The 20,769-nt window shown below is 45.2% G+C and overlaps 1 protein-coding gene across 4 annotated transcripts in view; it reads right to left on the bottom strand.

Annotated features, from left to right (window-relative positions):
- Window positions 1–20,769, bottom strand: part of LOC129832130 (neurobeachin-like) — a 319,438-nt gene that overhangs the window by 62,579 nt on the left and 236,090 nt on the right. For all 4 annotated transcript variants that reach the window (XM_055895922.1, XM_055895923.1, XM_055895924.1 and 1 more), the window contains 3 exons: window positions 10,172–10,289; window positions 9,835–9,937; window positions 4,078–4,193 (listed from right to left, as the gene is read on the bottom strand). In XM_055895922.1, coding sequence (XP_055751897.1) covers window positions 4,078–4,193; window positions 9,835–9,937; window positions 10,172–10,289 — 337 coding nt within the window. The remainder of the gene's footprint in view (window positions 1–4,077; window positions 4,194–9,834; window positions 9,938–10,171; window positions 10,290–20,769) is intronic.

Genomic DNA, 20,769 nt, shown 5'->3' with positions numbered 1-20,769 from the left:
GTGTATATGTAGTGTGTATGTGTACTGTGTATATGTAGTGTGTATATGTAGCGTGTATATGTATTGTGTATGTGTAGTGTGTATATGTATTGTGTGTCGTGTGCATATGTATTGCGTGCAGTGTGTATATGTAGTGTGTTCAGTGTGTATATGTAGTGTGTTCAGTGTGTATATGTAGTGTGTTCAGTGTGTATATGTAGTGTGTGCAGTGTGTATATGTAGTGTGTTCAGTGTGTATATGTAGTATGTGTAGTGTCTATATGTATTCTGTGTTATATATGTAATTACAGAGATATAGATCTGTCCTCCTGGTCACTGTGTTGTCGTTGAACACGCCTGATGTGACACCGTCAGGCTAGCCTCCTGATTGGACAGCCCGTGGAGGTTACCATGGATACCTCAGTCATGGCGGTGCCCACATGCAGCTGTACTGAGGGTTGCCAGATGTGAGAGCTTAGTTTTCCTCTTCAGGAAAATGGTTTTGATGATTTTCAGATGGAACCCTAACTCAGCCATGAGAACCATGAGGAGCTCCTCAACCGTCCAAGTCGCCACAAGTCCTCTCTAATTTCACACTGCTATGGACTGGTCCAATCAGAAGACACTGCTATGGGCTGTCCAATAAGTAAGCACTGTTATGGGCTGGTCCAATCAGAAGACACTAATATGAGCTGGTCCAATCAGAGAACAGAACTATGGGTGTGATGGGGTGATATCAACAACTGATTATAGAGCAGTATTACACACTAGCAACAGACCCACAACATCCAGTCAAACAGGACAGTAGACCACTATCAACACTGACACAATCGTTTTATTAAACAAACTACTATTTAAACAAAATAAAACATTTGAATTAAATCCAAGATACTGCAAGATAGTCATTAAAAAACCCTTTTCTTAGTTTGGTGTGAGAGGATGTGCAGCACTGTGAGAGGTGTTTGGTTTGAGGTGAGTTTTGTTTGGTTTGTAGACAGAGAAGTTTCCATGCTGCACTCCAAACTGACGGTTTAGAGTTTAAACAGCAATCCACTTCACTTCTAACAACACTACGGTGTTACACACACACACACACGCGTGCGCACATACCTCAATGAAAGATGACCCCTGACCTAAGGCTACAACAAAGAGAAACACTACAGCTATTTCATCTTTACAGAGCCATCAGTCACACAGCAGCAGTCTGCTTCCTGAAACACGTCCAAGCCCCTAACGTCCAAGCCCCCAGCCTCCCACCCTCCCAGCATCCTAACCTCCCATCCTCCCAGCCCTCTAGCCTCCCAACCTTCCAGCGCCCAACTCCCTAGCCTCCCATCCTCCTAGCACCCTAGCCTCCCAACCCCCTAGCCTCCCATCCTCCGAGCCCCCTAGCCTCCTATCTTCCCATCCTCAAAGCCCCCTTGCCTCCCAACCGCCCAACCCCATAACCTCCCAGACCCCTAGCCTCCCAACCTTCCAGCCCCCCAGCTCCCTAGCCTCTCATCCTCCCATCCTCTGAGCCCTCTAGCCTTCCATCCTCCCAGCCCCCTAGCCTCCAAACCTCCCAGTCCCCTAACCTCCCAGCCCCCTAGCCTCCCATCCTCCCAGCCTCTTTGCTCTACTCTGCAATGTTCTGCTCTTTCCCCAAACTACCAGCCTCCGATAGCTTCTCAACCTTCTAGCTTCCCTGCTCTACAATGTTCTGATCTGTCCCCAACCTCTCAGCTCTGTGTGCCCCTGGGGGCTACTCTTACTTCCTCTGACAGAAACATGTCATACCCAAATGATAATGTACGATACACAGGACACAGTAGTTCCCACAGCAAATAAGATGGCTGCTGAGTGTTTAATGTAGTTTAATCCAAGCCCCAAACCTAACCTCCCATCTTCCCAGCCCCCTAGCCTCCCATCCTTCCAGCCCCTAGCCATCCAGCCTCCCAGCCTCATCCCAGCCCCATGGCCTCCCATCTTCCCAGCCCCCTAGCCTCCCATCCTCCCAGTCCCCTAGCCTCCCAGCCCCCTAGACTCCCATCCTCTGTGTGCCCCTGGGGGCTACTCTTACTTCCTCTGACAGAAACATGTCATACCCAAATGATAATGTACTTGATTAGGACACAGAGGTTCCCACAGCAAATAAGATGGCCACTGAGTGTTTAATGTAGTTTACTGGAAGGGTGGTTCTCCTGCTGCTGTGATGTATAGATAGAATTAGAATTATTAGGGTTAGATCTGGGTGTTGTGAATGGTACATTATGATGCTGGGTTAGGGTTAGAGTGGTTAAGGAGATTTTAGGTCACTCTGGATAACAGCGTTGTCATGAACGTCGTAGTGAGGAGACCAAAGCGCAGCATGATGTGAATACATACTTTTAATGTAAGACGAATGAACACGAAGAACACTAAACAAACTAACAAAATAACAAAACAAAGGTGAACGCTATAAACAATGAGTGCAGACATGCAACTTCCATAGACAATAACCCACAAACCAAACTAGAAAAAGGCAACCTAAATAGGATCCCCAATCAGAGACAACGATAAACAGCTGCCTCTGATTGGGAACCAATCTAGGCCACCATAGACCTACATATGTCTAGACTAGAAACACACACCTAGACATACAAAAAACCCTAGATAAGACAAAAACACACATACCATCCTCATCACACCCTGACCTAACCAAAATAATAAAGAAAACAAAGAATACTAAGGTCAGGGCGTGACAAGCGTCTGCTAAATGACCAACATGTAAATGTATATACAATATGATATGATAGTGGGTTCGGGTAAGGGCAGGGTGTTATGGATGCTACACATCTAAAATCACACGCATGCCCCGGGGTGATCCACACAGCTAATTCCCAGAGCTACTTTGACAGACTGCATGTCACAAGACTGCATTAGCCCACTGAGCTTAAGCCTAGACATTAGCTTGGAGAGATAACGGTGTGAGTAGATTTAACACGGTTGTAGCCTGTTCCTGTTCTGGGGTGATGGTGTAGGAGGGAGAGGGGGGTCTTGTGTGTGAGGGTGTATGGAGGAGACAGGGGTGAGGGTGTAAGAGTGTAGGGGGATAGGGATGGTAGTGTTGTGTGGGCAGATGTTCCAGTGCTATTCTAGGGTGGTGGTGTAGGGAAAGACAGGTAAGGGGCGTGAGGTGGGTGCGAGGTTGTAGGGAGGAGATGCATTGTGGGTAGAGTTCCAACCTGTTCTGAAGTGTCAGGATGATACCCACACACACAACACACACTCTGACATGTCAGAATGTTAATAACAGTAGAATAGTGTTTAATTAGAAGAGCACTGGCTGCATGTTAACACCTTTCGCCCTCTCTTCCTCTCCTCCTCCACCACCCCTCCTCCTCTTGCCTCCATCTCCCTCCTGTCTTCCACCCCAGCTCCTCTGACACTTCTGGCAGCTCAGGTCATTACCACACATTTTTTATGAATTTCCACCATGTTTTTCTGTCTGCCGTACATCTAATTAGATGACAATAATGTATCGAACTCACGCCACAGATAAATATAAATATGCATGAATCTGCAGCGAGCGAGGGATGTGACACCTCTCAGAGAGGAGTGGTGCGGCAGGAGCTCTCGTCTTCCAGTTAGTCACAGTTCAGATCAGAGGCGACAAAGATGCACACACACACACACACACACACACACACACACACAACCCCTAATTATCCTAGGGGATGTGTGATCTGCAATATTCTTGCTTCCTTTTTCCTTATTTTATTGCTTCAAATAACAGTCAGTCATATTCCTCCACATGAACAGCGAAGTGAGGCTACCTACAGTACTAACAATACTACTGCTTAGGAGTGAACTGAACACTGAAGAGAGCATTCGACTCCTTAAACAAAGACAACTTACCTGTAGGTTACCTGTAGGTCCTGGCATGTTTGAACAGCCAGTCAACAACAATATACACTACATTCATCATGGTAGAATAATAGATGACGAGATTTTGGGTATGGAGAGAAGAGGTGATCGGCTCAACACAACAACATGGATCCATCCAAGATGAGGGGGAGAGAGCATAGAGGAGAGGGAGAAAGGGAGAGGAGGAAAGGGAGGAGAAGGGAAGCTGACCTGCGACGGTGTTGAGGAACATGAGGTACTCGAAGTTGGAGATCTCCCTCCTCTGCCAGCGCTGGGTCATGTTGGATGACTTGAAGAGCTGCCGGGGCGTCGCCATGGAGATACGCCTGTACAACAACAGAGGAAGAAACTCCTTAGGTTGTGTCCAAAATGGCACCCTTTTCCCTATTTGGTGTACTACTTTTGACCAGAAATCATTCAAACCAATGAGGTTTAAGTACGAGGTTTGTAAGTGTACTCAAGAAACCTAAGTGCACAACCAGACACACATAGACCAGCTAAAGACCAAAACTCCCAGACACGCAATCATTCAGTGAGAGCTCAGAGCAGCACACACTGGCACCGCGTGACAGCTTCTTCAGCATATGAGACCTAAGCATTCTTCAGCCATGACCAAAGTGTCAGAGTCGTGCAGGCCTTGAAGTGACTTCAACTCAACACATGGGGAGAATCAAAAGTTGGATCGAGGCTGTTTCTAAAAGACCTAACACTACACTACAATAGCTAACAATACTAGCTAACACTAGTCAATACATAACATTAGCTGATAGCTAACACTAGCCGATAGCTAACACTAACTGAAAGCTAATGCTAACCGAGAGCTAACACTAGCTGATAGCTAACACTAGCTAACAACAGAGAGCTAACACTAGCCAATCAACGGCTAACATTAGCTAACTGATTGCTAACAATAGATGTGTGTTTTGTGGTACTTAATGACAGGGTGTAGGTATGGTAAAGGGTCTGTCCTCCGTCTCCTTCTGTGTATTTTACTGTGCGCCAGTTGTCAGGAAGGCAGGCAGGCTAAAGCTCTGTGCTACAGAGACTTAATTTAGAGAATTAGATCAGTTCAGTCAGGGTCAAGGACCACTTATTCCAATAACGGGAGCAATGGGATTCACTTCCTGTTGAACGCGGAACGAGGGAGAGCTCGGTTTGTTGTTTTGGAAAGTTTGCTCTTTTGAAAGTGTATTAAAAGGTTTCTTAGTAGCTAGCTACCTTTGAGTTTGGTACCGCAATGCGGTTGCATCAGTTGCTGGGACTGCTACTCTCAATGATCCTGCCGACCAAGGCCGGGTCTAAGGACTTATTTGGCGTAACAGTTAGCCTAGCTGCTAGCTAGCTGCCTATCAAGCTAGGGGGGTTTTCTTGAGGGATTGAATGCAGCCCACGATGCAGTTAGTCATTGTGGCTGGGACCACGGATTGTCCCGGGCTTGTGGCTGGCTAGAACCCTGCTGTTTGTTGTTGTTTTCAATCTTCCCTGTGACTTATCCTGTCTGGAAATGCAAGGAGTAACAGCATAACCTACATTCCTACCATGACAACGACCAAAGCCGGCAGGAGTACCGTTGAGGACAGTGGTGTCTCTCTATCACAGGTGAAGGATCTTTAAAACAAACAAAAAGAGTTCTACAAGCAGTTGTTACAACAACAAGAAAAGAGCTTTAAGTGTTTGTCCAAATACTGGGGGAGTCAACTAATTAAAGAAAGGACGACCTGACAAGGCAGATCCAGGACCTGAAGAACAGTTTGTAGTTCTCCCAGGGTCAGCTATGAGTTTAAACAGGAGAACGGCAAGATGACAGCAATCTGTAAATCATTGAGAGAGTACATCAGTTCTGTGTGTGAATCCATGATAACAATGACAGAGAAATCTGATTATCTTAAGGGACAATCAAGGTAGAACAACATGGTTGTGGACGGAATTGCAGAATCTCCACATGAGACCTGGATGGGGTCTGAGAACAAAGTGAGAGAAATGATCTCGGAGAAACTGAAGACGCACCACAGGAAGGTTGAGGTAGAGCACGCCCACAGAATTGGAAAACCCATCACCGGCCCAGGTGACAGGCCCAGGCCGATAGTGGTGAAGTTCCTGAGGTTCAAGGACAAGGTAGCCCTTCTGGAAGGAGCAAAGAACTTGAGGGGAATGTATATCTTCATCAACGAGGACAATCCTGAAGCTGTGCGCAGAAGAGGAAATCCCAGCCATGAAAGCTGCCAGAGAGCGTGGGGATATTGCTTACCTCCGCTATGACAGGCTCATTGTCAAACCTCCCTCCCAAAAGCCTGGAAGGGATGAGAGAGCCACGCCTATGGGTTCGTAGCAGCACACACACACACCAACTGATTAATGGACTGCTGAATGTATATTTTTTTCTCTTGCTTTGTTTGCTCTTTTCCATATTATGTCTACTCTGATAAGCTACCCAAGAAAGGGCTGAAAATAGCCCATAGTAATATATGTAGCCTTAGAAATAAGGATCATGAAATGAATAACTTGCTAACATCAGATAACATTTGTATATTAGCAATTTCTGAGACTCACATAGATAATTCATTTGATGACACAGCATATACAAGGCTATAACATCTGTAGGAGAGACAGAAATGCTTACGGGAGAGGTGTTGCTCTATATATTCAGAGCCATATCCCTCTAATTCTTAGAGAAGATCTCATGTCAAGTGTTATTGAAGTGTTGTGGTTGCAGGTTAACTTGACACATCTAAAGCCTTTTCTTTAGGGGTGTTGCTAGAGGCCACCAAGTGCTGACAGTCAGTATCTAAATAATATCTGTGAAATGCTTGATAGTGTATGTGATGTAAACAGAGAGGTCTACTTTCTTGGGGACCTGAATATTGACTGGTTTTCAAGCTGTCCACTCAAGAGGAAGCGTCTCACTGTAACCAGTGCCTGTAATCTTGTTCAGGTTAATAACCAACCTACCAGGGTGTTTACAAACACTACAGGAATAAGATCATCCATATGTATTGATCACATTTCTACTAATACTGTAGAACTTTGTTCTAAAGCTGTATCTGTACCCATCAGATGCAATGATCACAATATGGTGGCTATATTCAGGAAAGTTCCAAAAGTTGGGCCTAAAATTGTGTATAAGAGATCATACAAAAGAACAATCTGAGAAGACTAAATTACTTGGTGTTACCTTAGATTGTAAACTGTTATGGTCAGAACATATAGATTCATTGGTTGTAAAGAGGGGAAGAGGTCTTTCTGTAGTAAAGAGATGCTCTGCTTTTTTTGACACCACACTCCAAAAAGTCCTGCAGGCTCTAGTTTTGTTTGGCGTGTGGTTGAGTGCTGCAAGGAAAGACCTAGTTACGCTGCAGCTGGCCCAGAACAGAGCGGCACGTCTTGCTCTTCATTGTAATCAGAGGGCTGATATAAATACTATGACTGACTGCATCACTTGTTCTTTTAATAAGAAACATTAATGTGTTGAAAAGTCAAAATTATTTGCATAATCAATTTACACACAGCTCTGACACACACACACTTACCCCACCAGACATGCCACCAGGGGTCTTTTCATAGTCCCCAAATCCAGAACAAATTCAAGAAAGCGTACAGTATTATGTAGAGCCATTATTGCATGGAACTCTGTTCCATCTCATATTTCTCAAATAAACAGCAAACCTGGTTAAAAAAAACAGATAAAGCAACACCTCACAACACAACGCCTCTCCCCTGTTTGACCTAGATAGTTTTTGTTTATGTATTGATATGTAGGCTACGTGTGCCTTTTTAAAATTGATGTAGTTCTGTCCTTAACCTGTTGAGGATGGGGGCGCTGTTGAGACTATTTATGCTAATCGTGTAATTTTTGAAACGGCTTCCCACAAAATCCTTGATCGTACAATATGCATATTATTATTATTATTGGATAGAAAACAGTCTATAGTTTCTATAGGAGTTGAAATTTTGTCTCTAAGTGGAACAGAGCCCATTCTACAGCAATTTCCCTGACATGGAGTCAGATTTCAGAAATTTTGGCCACTGTTCTGGAGTCAGTTAAAAGGGCACTGTTTTTGCTATGACTATACGGACACTGCTTACGTCTTCCCCTGGATGCCTTTACGTGATGACGATTTCAATGGGGTCGATTGCGCGTTCACAGGCCCTACAAATAAAAAAACCCTGTAGGTAGGAGCTCCTTTGCAGCTGCGTAATGCGCGTGGAGGACATCGACCTGCTATTTTTCCAAGCGTTAGTTTAGCCTGTTATATTTTTCCGGTCATGTTTTTACTCGTTATAGGAGTTAAAAACATCATAAGGTAGTTAATTTAAAGCGTTTTATAGCAATTTATATCCGTTTAGTGCGATTTTGGGACATTTATTTCTTTAACGCTGTGAATAGCTGGGCACGCTTTCAGTTCATCCCGAACGCAGTTGGCATTTCCACATGGCAAGAGGACAGCTTTCCACCAAAAGACGATTACTCCCAAGAAAGGATCCTTTGCCCAAGATACTGATGGAAGAACAGCTCAAAGTAGGACATTTTTATTATGATAAATCGTGTTTCTGTCGAAAAATTTTAGTGGCTTAGGACGCCATGTTTTTTGACGTAGCTTCGCTTGGCGCAAACTGTATTGAAAAGTAAGGATAAATTAAAAAATGTAATTCCGCAATTGTATTAAGAATTAAATTGTCTATCAATCCCTGTCCACCCTATATTTTTTAGTCACGTTTATGAGTATTTATGTATAAGAGTAGATCACTGTCTAAGTGGCGCAAGGACATTTTCTGACCAGCTGAGCTACATTTCACATTGTCTAACCATGATTTTGGTGGCTAAATATAAACATTTTCGATCAAACTCTATATGGATTGTGTAATATGATGTTACAGGACTGTCATCTGAAGAATTCTGAGAAGGTTAGTGAAAAAATTAATATATTTTTGGCGATGTTGACGTTATCGCCCACTTTGGCTAGAATCAATGCTGGGCTGCTATGTGCTATGTGCTATGCTAATATAACGATTTATTGTGTTTTCGCTGTAAGACACTTAGAAAATCTGAAATATTGTCTGTATTCACAGGATCTGTGTCTTTCGATTAGTGTATGCTGTGTATTTTTACGAAATGTTTGATGATTAGTAAGTAGGTAAACACGTTGCTCATAGTAATTATTCTAGTCCATTTGTGACGGTGGGTGCAATTGTAACCTATGCCATCTACCTGAAATATGCACTTTTTTCTAACAAAACCTATCCCATACCATAAATATGTTATCAGACTGTCATCTGATGAGTTTTTTTCTTGGTTAGGGGCTATAAATATCTTAGTTTAGCCGAATTGGTGATAGCTACTGGTGTTGGTGGACAAATAAAAGATGATGGATTATGCTAATGTGTTTTTAGGTAATAGATGTACATCTTTACATATTGTGTCTTCCCTGTAAAACATTTAAAAAATCGGACATGTTGACTGGATTCACAAGATCTGTGTCTTTCATTAGCTGTATTGGACTTTAATGTGTGAAAGTTAAATATTTTTAAAAAATATTTTTTTTGAATTTCGCGGCACTGGTTTTTCAGTGGGGGTGGGGGGGGAGTGCCGCTAGCGGCACACTCATCCTAGACAGGTTAAGCTGTTCTTGTCTATTAATGTTCTGTATTATGTCATGTTTTGTGTGGACCTCTGAAACAGTACAAAAATGTCTCTGCTGTAGGCAGGGTCAGCCGCTGACAGGGACGGTTCCACTCTCCACCACACAAAGGAGGTAGATGGGGAGACTAAAAATACACACTCTGCTAAATAGTATGGACACAATGCACTACATAATACTACTCTGGAGCTAGTATTGCAAAGGCCAAATACGAAACCAAATGTTTCATGAGCTAAAGATTTAAGTGTGTGTGTGTGTGTGTGTGTGTGTGTGTGTGTGTGTGTGTGTGTGTGTGTGTGTGTGTGTGTGTGTGTGTGTGTGTGTGTTTTACCTGGCTTGTGGTAGGCCATAGCTGGTTCCCACTCCGACCCTGGGTAGACTGTAGACCACCTTCTTCACTGTGGCCTGGTCTGGGAAGTTAAACATCACTGACGCTGGAAGGCGAGATAACAAAACTGTATTAATTCTATATTAAAGTGGTTAAGAGAAGCAGTTTATTATATATCATCATCAGAATGCAAACAGGACACATCTGAGACCAGAGTGTGGCTGTATACGAAACGGCACACTATTCTCTATGTAGTGGACTATGGGCTCTGGTCCAAAGTAGTGTACTATATAGGGAATAGGGTGACATTTGGGACGTAGTGAGTGTGTGGGATGCTTACTCCTGTTGGCCATGAAGACCTCCAGGCCAGTGTTCTGGAGCAGGTATCGCCTGGAGAAGACCGCTCTGATCTCACTGAACATCCATTTACCATGCAGACCCTCTGAGTACGCCAGGACCTGCAGAGAGGAGAGGAAAAGAGGAGGGGAAGGGAGGGGAGGAGAGGAGAGGAACAGGAGGAAAAAGAGACCAGACAAAGGGTTTACATTGTGACAAACACAGGTTGTAGACTTTTGCAACTAGGTTGTAGACTTCCATTGTCTCTAAACATTCTATTTCCCAGATTCACCTCTGTCTTTAACACCTATTTCAGGTGGTTTGCAACACGCAACCAGGGTGTAAAAAACAGGAGGAAAAGGCCTCTGGGTTACACACATCAATACCAACACAAAAAGAGGAGAGCCAGAGAGGAGAGGGGAGAGGAAAGGAGAGGATGGGGGTGAGCAAAAGAGAGAAGAGAGGGGGATGAGGAGAGAGGGATCATTAGTGTGCAGCACCTCTGGGACAGCAGGTCTACCGAGGGAGTTTAAGAGAGGCCTCCGTGACAGGTGAAAAAAATCCCCCTAACACACCTCCCTCTCTCCGTCCTTCCCCCCTTCCAACACTGTCTGAGCACTTGGTGCGGCCTAGTCTCCCCAGGTTACAATCACACACATTCCCATCCTATCAGTGTAGCAGGACACAGACAGAGACATGAGAACCACCCAGGGCGGGGTGCGAGAGAGAACAGGTGAAACACAACACACAGAGAGGGGATGTAGCTCGAGCCTGACTGACAGTCCAGGGGGGGAACTAGGGAGGGAGGCAGAGTGAGATGTTGGGCTGGGGAGGTTAGGTCCAATGCTAATGCTCATTTAAAACAGTGACAAGCAGGAGTAGAGGAGGAGAGGACAGGAAGAGGAGAGGAGAGGGGAGAAGAGGCGAGGAGAGAGGCAGCGGTGCATTCATTTCTCCCTGGAATAGCTGTGGCTCGACCTCCCTGCCACATCAAAGTCTCTGGAGCTCAATTAGAAGTGGATTAGATGGAGAGAAGTGGAGTGAAGGGCAGAAGGTGGCAGGTTTTAGGGAGCGAGGGAGTGAAAAGTGGAGGGTGCGAGGGAGGGAGAGGTTGGGGGAGGGGTGGTGGAATCTCTACTTCTCCTTCCTGTGCTGCCCCAGGTTGACAAATCAGCCATCCCAGGCTCTAACAGTTGTCATAGAGACAGAATGCCTGCTCAGAGAACATTTGTAGTAGGGAGCAGCTGAGGAGGATGAGAGGAAAGATGGAGAGAGGGAGAGGTGGAGAGATGGGAGGAGATGGAGAAAGGGAGAGATGGGGGAGATGGAGAAAGGGAGAGGTGGAGAAATGGGGGAGATGGAGAGAGGTGGAGAGATGGGGGAGATGGAGAAAGGTGGAGGTGGAGAGATGGGGGAGATGGAGAAAGGTGGAGGTGGAGAGATGGGAGGAGATGGAGAAAGGGAGAGATGGGGGAGATGGAGAAAGGGAGAGGTGGAGAAATGGGGGAGATGGAGAGAGGTGGAGAGATGGGGGAGATGGAGAAAGGTGGAGGTGGAGAGATGGGAGGAGATGGAGAAAGGGAGAGATGGGGGAGATGGAGAAAGGGAGAGGTGGAGAAATGGGGGAGATGGAGAGAGGTGGAGAGATGGGGGAGATGGAGAAAGGGAGAGGTGGAGAGATGGGGGAGATGGAGAAAGGGAGAGGTGGAGAGATGGGGGAGATGGAGAAAGGAAGAGGTGGAGAGATGGGGGAGATGGAGAAAGGGAGAGGTGGAGAGATGGGGGAGAGATGGAAAGATGGGGGGGTGGAGAAAGGGAGAGGTGGAGAGAGATGGAGAGAAGGAGTGGTAGAGAGAGGGAAAGATAGATGAATGGAGAGATTGTCAACAGATCAAGATGAAGAAAGATGTGGAATATGCAGAAATTACAAGAGAATACTATTATAATGCATGGCCTGATCAACCTTACATTAAAAACTACTGAAGTGGCTGTGTCTACATGGATTTTTATTTATTTATCCGTTATTTTACCAGGTAAGTTGACTGAGAACACGTTCTCATTTGCAGCAACGACCTGGGGAATAGTTACAGGGGAGAGGAGGGGGATGAATGAGCCAATTGTAAACTGTAAACTGATGTATTACCCCTTCCTGGTTCCTTTTGTATGTTGCTGTAACTGGGAACAGAGAGCATGCAGGCCAGGCCAGGCCATAGGGTTAAAGACAGACAGTGCAGGCCAGAGACCGCACCAGCAACAAAACACAGGCTAAAAAGCCTCCGCTTCAAACAGCCCACATCAAAACATTATGTCAAAACAACAAAGCCTTGACTTAAACCAACAAGCAGCGAGGGGCCCCTGCAGACTGGAGGCTTGACAAAGCCCAGAGAGAGAAGCAGCTGTAAGAAATGCCATTTAATGAACCTGTTTGCTGAAGCTGTCAAAGGTGTCAGAGCTGACGAGCGCTGGGGACACAGCCAGCCGGCCAGCCAGCCAGTCAGCCAGACCCCAGACAGTCTTGCCTGTGTGTGTGTGTGTGTGTGTGTGTGTGTGTGTGTGTGTGTGTGTGTGTGTGTGTGTGTGTGTGTGTGTGTGTGTGTGTGTGTGTGTGTGTGTGTGTGTGTGTGTGTGTGTGTGTGTGTGTGTGTGTGTGTGCCTGCCAGCTGGAGACTTCGGCCCCAATCTAATCAGCCCACCACCACGAAGGATGACCGAGGAGGACCAGGCCCCTCCAGATCCACCCCTTCTCCCCCCTTACCCACCCCTACTCCCCCCTTGCCCACCCCACTACCCGCCTCATCACCTCCCCTGCTCTGCTCACAGGCTGTCACACTACAGGGGGACGGATGGGGAGGGGCTGGAGGCAGACAAGCCCAGCCTTTTGTTTCCATGCAGCCCCCCCAGCCCCCCACCTCACACACATTAAGATCCCATGGTGCGTGTGTGCTGCTCTACTAGCTGGGTGGAGATCATACCTCTCCTATAATGACCATAATGCAATTGAACGTTTCTGTCTTTTGTTTCCTGTCCTTGTGTGATGTGACAGAGGGCGGATAGCTGCACTGAGCCTGTGGAACATCACATCAGTGTGGAGAAACATTGTGACAGCTGAAATGAGGAGAGACATCGGTGACAGCAGTGCTTAGGCTGAAGGTCACATGGAATAACATACAGTAGAAAACATCACATAGACGTAGAAGTCCCAAGCAGCGGGCGGTCTAAGTTTTGTTCATTGGTCCTTTTAGCAATTATTCAGCATTTACCCGGTATTGTCCTACGCTGTGTCTGACGTTAACCCCGTACTGTCCAGCCTTATTGAACAGTATGCATTTATAGTATTTATTTATGTCAATGTGACTGACATTAATAAGTGCGTGTGAGTGTGTCAGTTAGTTCTACTGAGATGGGGCCATAATAAGATGATTGAGTCAAGCCCCAAGCCAGCATGACTGACACAGTTATAAAGGAGAGGGGACTAGTGACAACCTGCGATCATAGTAGATCCTCTGTGTTCTCCCCTATCACAGCTAATAGGCTTCTAATGGAAAGCCTCGACACTGCCGGATCCACAGCCCAGGAGAGAGAGAGAGAGCGAGAGCGAGCGAGATCAAGGGATATTCAATGTCTGCTTATATTTAGAAGAAAAACAAATCCACTTTGTCATTATGGGTTATTGTGTGTAGACCAATGACACAAAATCTCAATTTAATCCATTTTGAATTCAGGCTGTAACAACAAAATGTGGAAAAAGCCAAGGGACGTGAATACTTCCTGAAGGCACTGTATTATGGGTCCATGACAAGGTGCACAGAAGCATATAGGGACTAAGCACTGGACATCAGATAAGGAAAAACGTGTAAATACTATAATTTACCATTATCGTAGATATACAGTACACTGAACAAAAATATAAACATCATGCAACAATTTGAAAGATTTTACTGAGTTACAGTTCATACAAGGAAATTGGTTAATTTAAATAAATTAAATTAGGCCCTAATCTATGGATTTCACATTACTGGGAATACAGATATGCATCTGTTGGTCACAGATACCTTAAAAAGAAAGGTATGGCGTGGATCAGAAAACCAGTCAGTATCTGATGTGACCACCATTTGCCTCATGCAGCGCGACATATCTCATTTTCATACAGTTGATCAGGCTGTTGATTGTGGCCTGTGGAATGCTGTCCCACTCCTATTCACTGGCTGTGCGATATTGGCAGGAACTGGAACACGCTATCGTATAGGTCAATCCAGAGCATCCCAACATGCTTAATGGGTGACATGTCTGGTGAGTATCCAGGCCATGGAAGAACTGGGACATTTTCAGCTTCCAGGAATTGTGTACAGATCGTTGCGACATGGGGCCGTGCATTATCATGCTGAAACATGAGGTGATGGCGGCGGATGAATGGCACGACAATGGGCCTCAGGATCTCGTCACGGTATCTCTGTGAATTAAAATTGCCATCGATAAAATGCAATTGGGTTCATTTTCCGTAGATTGTCTGCCCATACCGTAACCCCATCGCCACCATGGGGCACTCTGTTCACAACGTTGACATCAGCAAACCATTCGCCCACACGATGCCATACATGCTGTCTGTCATCTGCCCAGTACAGTTGAAACCAGGATTCATCCGTGAAGAGCACACTTCTCCAGCGTGCCAGTGGAAGTTGGTTACGATGCCGAACAGCAGTCAGGTTAAAACCTGAGGACAACAAGCACGCAGATGTGCTTCCTGAGACGGTTTCTGACAGTTGGTACAGAAATTCTTCGGTCGTGCAAACCCACAGTTTTATCAGCTGTCCGGGTGGTTGGTCTCAGACAGGTGAAGAAGCCGGATCTGGAAGTCCTGGACTGGCGTGGCTACAGCTGCGGTTGAGGCCGGTTGGACATACTGCCAAATTCTCTAAAATGACGTCAGAGGCGGCTTATGGTAGAGAAATTAACATTCAATTCTCTGGCAATAGCTCTGGTGGACATTACTGCAGTCAGCATGCCAATTGCATGCTCCCTCAAAACTTGAGACATCTATGGCAATATGTTGTGTGACAAAACTGCACATTTTAGAGTGGCCTTATATTGTCTCCAGCACAAGGTGTACCTGTGTAATGATCATGCTGTTTAATCAGCTTCTTGATATGCCACACGTGTCAGGTGGATGGATTATTTTGGAAAAAAGGATAAATGCTCACTAACAGGGATGCAAACAAATTTGTACATAACTTTTTAGAGAAATAAGCGTTCTGTGCATATGGAACATTTCTGGGATCTTTTATTTCAGCTCATGAAACATGAGACCAAGACTTTACATGTGCTGTTTATATTTTTGTTTAGTGTAGTTGTATATAGATTTATAATGGGTGTAGATATGTTAGAGTTTTACATGTGTTGATAGTGAAAAGTGCAGTACGTTATCCTAAGTAAAATGAGAGACACCACAGCCCTAATCAACAAATGTCACAACTTATTTTACCATGTGTGACTTGTTCCGCTTTCTACTAGGCATCCTGGTATAGTGAAACTATTCCACTCTGCTTTCTGCTCGCCATCCTGTCAGGAATGTATTCATCTCTTCCTTCTTTAAATTAATTGCTAGGCAACACAGGCACTAGGCCTCTCAACCCTCATTTCAAAACAAAGGAAACAAATCTAATTTTGTGTGTCGACACGTGTCAAGCAGCTCTGGAATATGCATCTAATTTCTCATCCATTATATTGGTGTGTGTGTGTGTGTGTGTGTGTGTGTGTGTGTGTGTGTGTGTGTGTGTGTGTGTGTGTGTGTGTGTGTGTGTGTGTGTGTGTGTGTGTGTGTGTGGTTGTGCGGTGTAGACAGCATGGGGTGGGAAACAACAAGAGGCCATTCAACAGACCATCAGGATCAAACCAACTGACAAGGAACCTAAAAACAAACCAATCACTTAAAAACAGGTTATATACTGTAGGTTTTATACTGAAAAAACAACAGTGTTTCATACTAGGGGGGGGGGGGGGGGGGGTGATCTGAACATTTCTATTGCGGACTAATCCATAAAGAAAGTATTGCTATGTTCCGTTAAGTAAATGAGAGGAGACACATCTGAGCTCTATGACCGATGCCTGTCACAAACCGACCTTTTACTGCAACTATAATCCCCACTGGGTCCCTTTCAGATTGATGCTGAAGTCTTCCTAAATATCAAAGCATGCCTTCCATCTGATCTTCCCTCGCCATGACAACTGTTATGACTTATGAGGTTGGAAATAGGGAAACGTTCAAACTCTCTGAGATTATAGTTAGGAGGCAAAGCGCTCGGTTCCCTCTCACAGTCCCATATCTCAACTTCAATAAAGTACCAGGCTCCTGAAACAGGTATTGGGGAAAATAAGTTACAGATTTGCATAATCTGTGTCAGTATCCATTTGTGTGGTGGTTGGAGTGTGGAGAGATGACACGGTGCTGGCTAGTGGTAGCGAGCGAGGCTCGTAACGGTAGCAGGGAGCTGATGCTCTGGGACCACTGGGATAAAAGGATGAATATACATCACATCAGGCCGCTGCTGCTGGCTGCCAGATCACTGATAATGTTTATGTCACGTCACCGTATTTCACACACGTTACCAGACGGGGTTGAGTAGCGGGTGCTGTGTGTCTAAAACATTCTGACAGAGAAAAAGAGGGGGGGATACCTTAACCCTAGTCTGCATCACCAGTACAGTAGTCACAAAACATACACACAGCAAGAAAATACCATAATAAAACATTGGTCTATGCTTAATCTGTTTCTGTGAAATCGGCCCAGAAGGGATATTTTACACATTTCAAATACATTTCCAAGAAATAATCACTTTAATTATGCACTTTAAGAAAATGAGACAAAACCACTCTGTCATATGATAGTTAATGTAGGTAACACTTTCTTAGATACACAACATCCACATACACAGCATACAAAGCATGCCTTCCATCTGATACATGGCCCAGCTTCAGATGGCCTACACTAAGAAGCTAGACTAGAGTGAAGGGTTGCAGTCATTTGGTATTGGACTCTTTCAGCAGGACTTCACTAATGGGACTTATTCAGGCTTGTCAACCATAAGATGACTGAAATCGCCTTGGTCTGCTCCTCTCCTCTGGGTGCTGCTCACTCAGTGCACCAAGCTGAAGGCTGCCACCAAACTAGGGCTTATATCCATCCCACATCGCGCTTCTTTATGTGGAAGGGTGGAGGCGCACAGCGACATGGAGGGAGAGAGAGAAAGACACAGGGATGAAGAGGAGAAGAGAGAAAGACACATGGATGGAGAGGAAGAGGGAAAAAGACCAAGCTGGAGAGGAAAACCAGGAAAGAAACAGGGATGGAGAGGAAGAGAGGGAAAGAGGGCTAGAGCAGGAGAGGGAAAGAGACAAGGATGAAGAGGAGGAGAGACAGCGGAAGAGAAGGAGAGAAAGAGCAAGCGGTTAGACTAGAAGGTCTGATGAGCAATGAGCGCCTCACTCGTCCTCAATTAATCTTTCTACCTTTGCTCCAGCGCTCCCCTCTACACAGAGGTAATAACGACAGCCTCATCCATTACTCCTTTATCCCTGCTATTCACTGGAAATCTCTTAATACTATGTTACAGATTTGTCTCCACTCGTATAATTCTCTGTGTCGTTCACGGTATATCATCTGTAAAACACACAACCTCCCTTTCCGCCGGGCGCTCTTTGAGGATTATGGGGGGTGACACCTCCGGTATGCAGTCGGAATCTGGAGCATCATTTTTTCAGGCGTAAAGCGGAATTAGCCTGACTGATGTGTCAGTGTCAACAGTACAACAAGCTGTGGAGGCTTGCAGCCGGAGGGCTGAGGAGGGCTGTGGAGGCCTGCGGGCAGAGGGCTGAGGAGGGCTGTGGAGGCCTGCGGGCGGAGGGCTGTGGAGGGCTATGGAGGCCCGCGGGCAGAGGGCTGAGGAGGGCTGTGGAGGCCTGCGGGCAGAGGGCTGAGGAGGGCTGTGGAGGCCTGCGGGCAGAGGGCTGAGGAGGGCTGTGGAGGCCTGCGGGCAGAGGGCTGAAAAGGGCTGTGGAGGCCTGCGGGCAGAGGGCTGAAAAGGGCTGTGGAGGCCTGCGGGCGGAGGGCTGAAAAGGGCTGTGGAGGCCTGCGGGCGGAGGGCTGAAAAGGGCTGTGGGATGCGTTAAAGGTAGATCAGGTTGTTATCTACAGGCTGCTCAGGACGGCAGAGCTGAGTGTGTAAACGTATGTTAATGAGAGGCTAACCCTCCAGGCTGGGAGCAGCGCTCAGAACAGGACGTTAATCTGGCTTGTTGACTGCACTGGATCATTTGGACTTGATCCTCTTGTAATTATACAGTTTAAATCTTTTTACCCGAGCTAATCCCACGCCATGTGGAAATGTCTTGTATCCCAGCGTGTAGCCTGCTCAGTAGCTAGCGCTCACCAGCACACGTCTTACTCTCGCTCGGGAACACACACACATAGCTACTGTACGTAGGAGGAGAGGACACAGCTGAATGAATTACCCTGACTTTTTGAATCCCAGGCTCACAATCACCATAACAGACATCCCTATATAATTGTGATACTAATGGGGGACAGACAAACAGGCAGTTAGACAGGCAGACGGACACCCTTAGGCTACGGGGGACGACTAGAGGAGGTGTGAATGGGTGGAGCGAGAGAGAGAGCCTCCCCCTCTCTTTGTCTTTGTGTCATGGCTTTGTGAGGAAGGGGAGATGGAGGGTAGACTGGCCTGTTGTACTGGCCTGCACTGTGTGCTGTCCAGAGGGACTCCAGCAGGCCATGTTGCCTTCATGCCAAAACCGACAGGCCTGACAAGCTGTGTGGCGTGCTGTAATTTGACTAATTACACTGGATTAAAGCATATTAATGCAAGCTGTTTTTATCAGGGTCAATGACCTGCAGACACACATGAAGGAAAAGACATGAAGGACAGATCTTATTTTTAATTAAGGAAACATAGTAAAAGAAAGTAAACTGACAATCCTCTCAGTGAGATTTCTGATCAGTAGAGAATATTTCTCTAACACTGGATTTACCTCTCTCTCTCTCCCCCCTCCCTCTCTCTCCCTGAGACCCCTATTACCTATTTAATGCACTACTTTTGACCACGCCCTATAGAGAAAGAGAGAACACACCAAAAAGGATTTCAGAAACCCCATGGAACCCTCATGGGGAGACAGTGATTCATTGAAGAGGGACCCTGTGTCCCTGTATGACAACAACATTACAAAGTTTCATTGTAATCTTGCATCTTTCTTACCAGAATATGAATATGGCGCCAGATACTGATGATGATGATTTGTTATCTGTAAATATTCTAGTGACAGTGGTGATTCAGAGGTCTTGTTCCTAACCCTTTATCTGTTTTGGTTCCACTGAGGGAGACTCAGGTCTCAGCGAGCTAGACTGTGATTTATTAGGGAAGTTGATGTGGGACTGAATAGTAGATTATAATACAATAATAACAGTAATAGTATATGTGGGAAGACAAACATCAATGTCTTTAAAAAAAAATCAAGACAAAAACCAAACAAACTCATTTTTCTCATGCTTTATATTTCAACTGTTTCTATGTTCTATTCTGGAAATGTCAAGTCTTGATTTTGAATGGTAAAAAAATGCTGAGGTGAGTTCAATAAGGCTTCTGTTTGCAGCTAACATGTTTCCAGAGTAACAATTTCAGTTGAACGATTTGAATGAACATTCCAAAATGTTACGGTGAAACATCAAACAGCTACTTTTTGTAAGGATTAATGTGGCTTTTTAGAGACAATATTCAAACTGAAAATGATTTAGCTAATCCCTTCGGAATATAGTAGAAAGTCTACATGGCCACTTGATCATTTGTTTTCGACCCGAAACAGATGTTCACCGCACTATCTGTTAGCTAACGGTCACTGCTTACACAAAACAAATGGAATATGTTAGTTAATGTTAGCCAACATTTGCAAACTATTTCCCTTGTTGAACGCACCTCTGTTCTATCCTTTGTTGGATAGTTGATATTTGACACTAAATATCAGAAATTCATTTTCAGTTAAATTAATTCATGACTATTTATTTTGAAATATAATTCAGTGAAATAGGTTTATATAGGATGTGGTATTATGCATTATAATATAACATAAAACAAGGATGTGTAATATCATATAATATAAGGATGTGTGGTTAATACAACAGCTCTCCTAATTGTCCCATATTAATCTGAGTCAGACAAAAGACAAGCAGTTTCACTGTGTTCCTCTGTCTGTAACGTACAGTAATAATAGTCTTAAAGTAGCATTATGAAGACAGAATACCAAAGAGGCTTACAGCCGAGGTTTCATGAAACATTTAGGCTGAACTTCCAAGGCTGTGCTGATGAAAGAATGTGCCTGCTGGAGAGAGAGGAGAGAGGGAGCCCCAGCCAGTATTGTAAAGGAGTCATATCAAATTAATACTGAGGGCCATTTGGAGCCTTTCTTCTCCCAGGCTTTTCAGAAGGGATTAACTATGAAAACGGAGAAATTACTAAAGCACCTATTAAGCATCATGCCCAGCCTTTCTTCTCCCTGCTTTTGAAAGTGTTTGAATGTGCTCTGGCATTCAATACCCTC

The sequence above is a fragment of the Salvelinus fontinalis genome, chromosome 33 (assembly GCF_029448725.1).
Source record: "Salvelinus fontinalis isolate EN_2023a chromosome 33, ASM2944872v1, whole genome shotgun sequence".
NCBI lineage: Eukaryota > Metazoa > Chordata > Actinopteri > Salmoniformes > Salmonidae > Salvelinus > Salvelinus fontinalis.
Note: the sequence above shows the minus strand (reverse complement) of the source record. Positions and strands in the feature narration are given on the sequence as shown.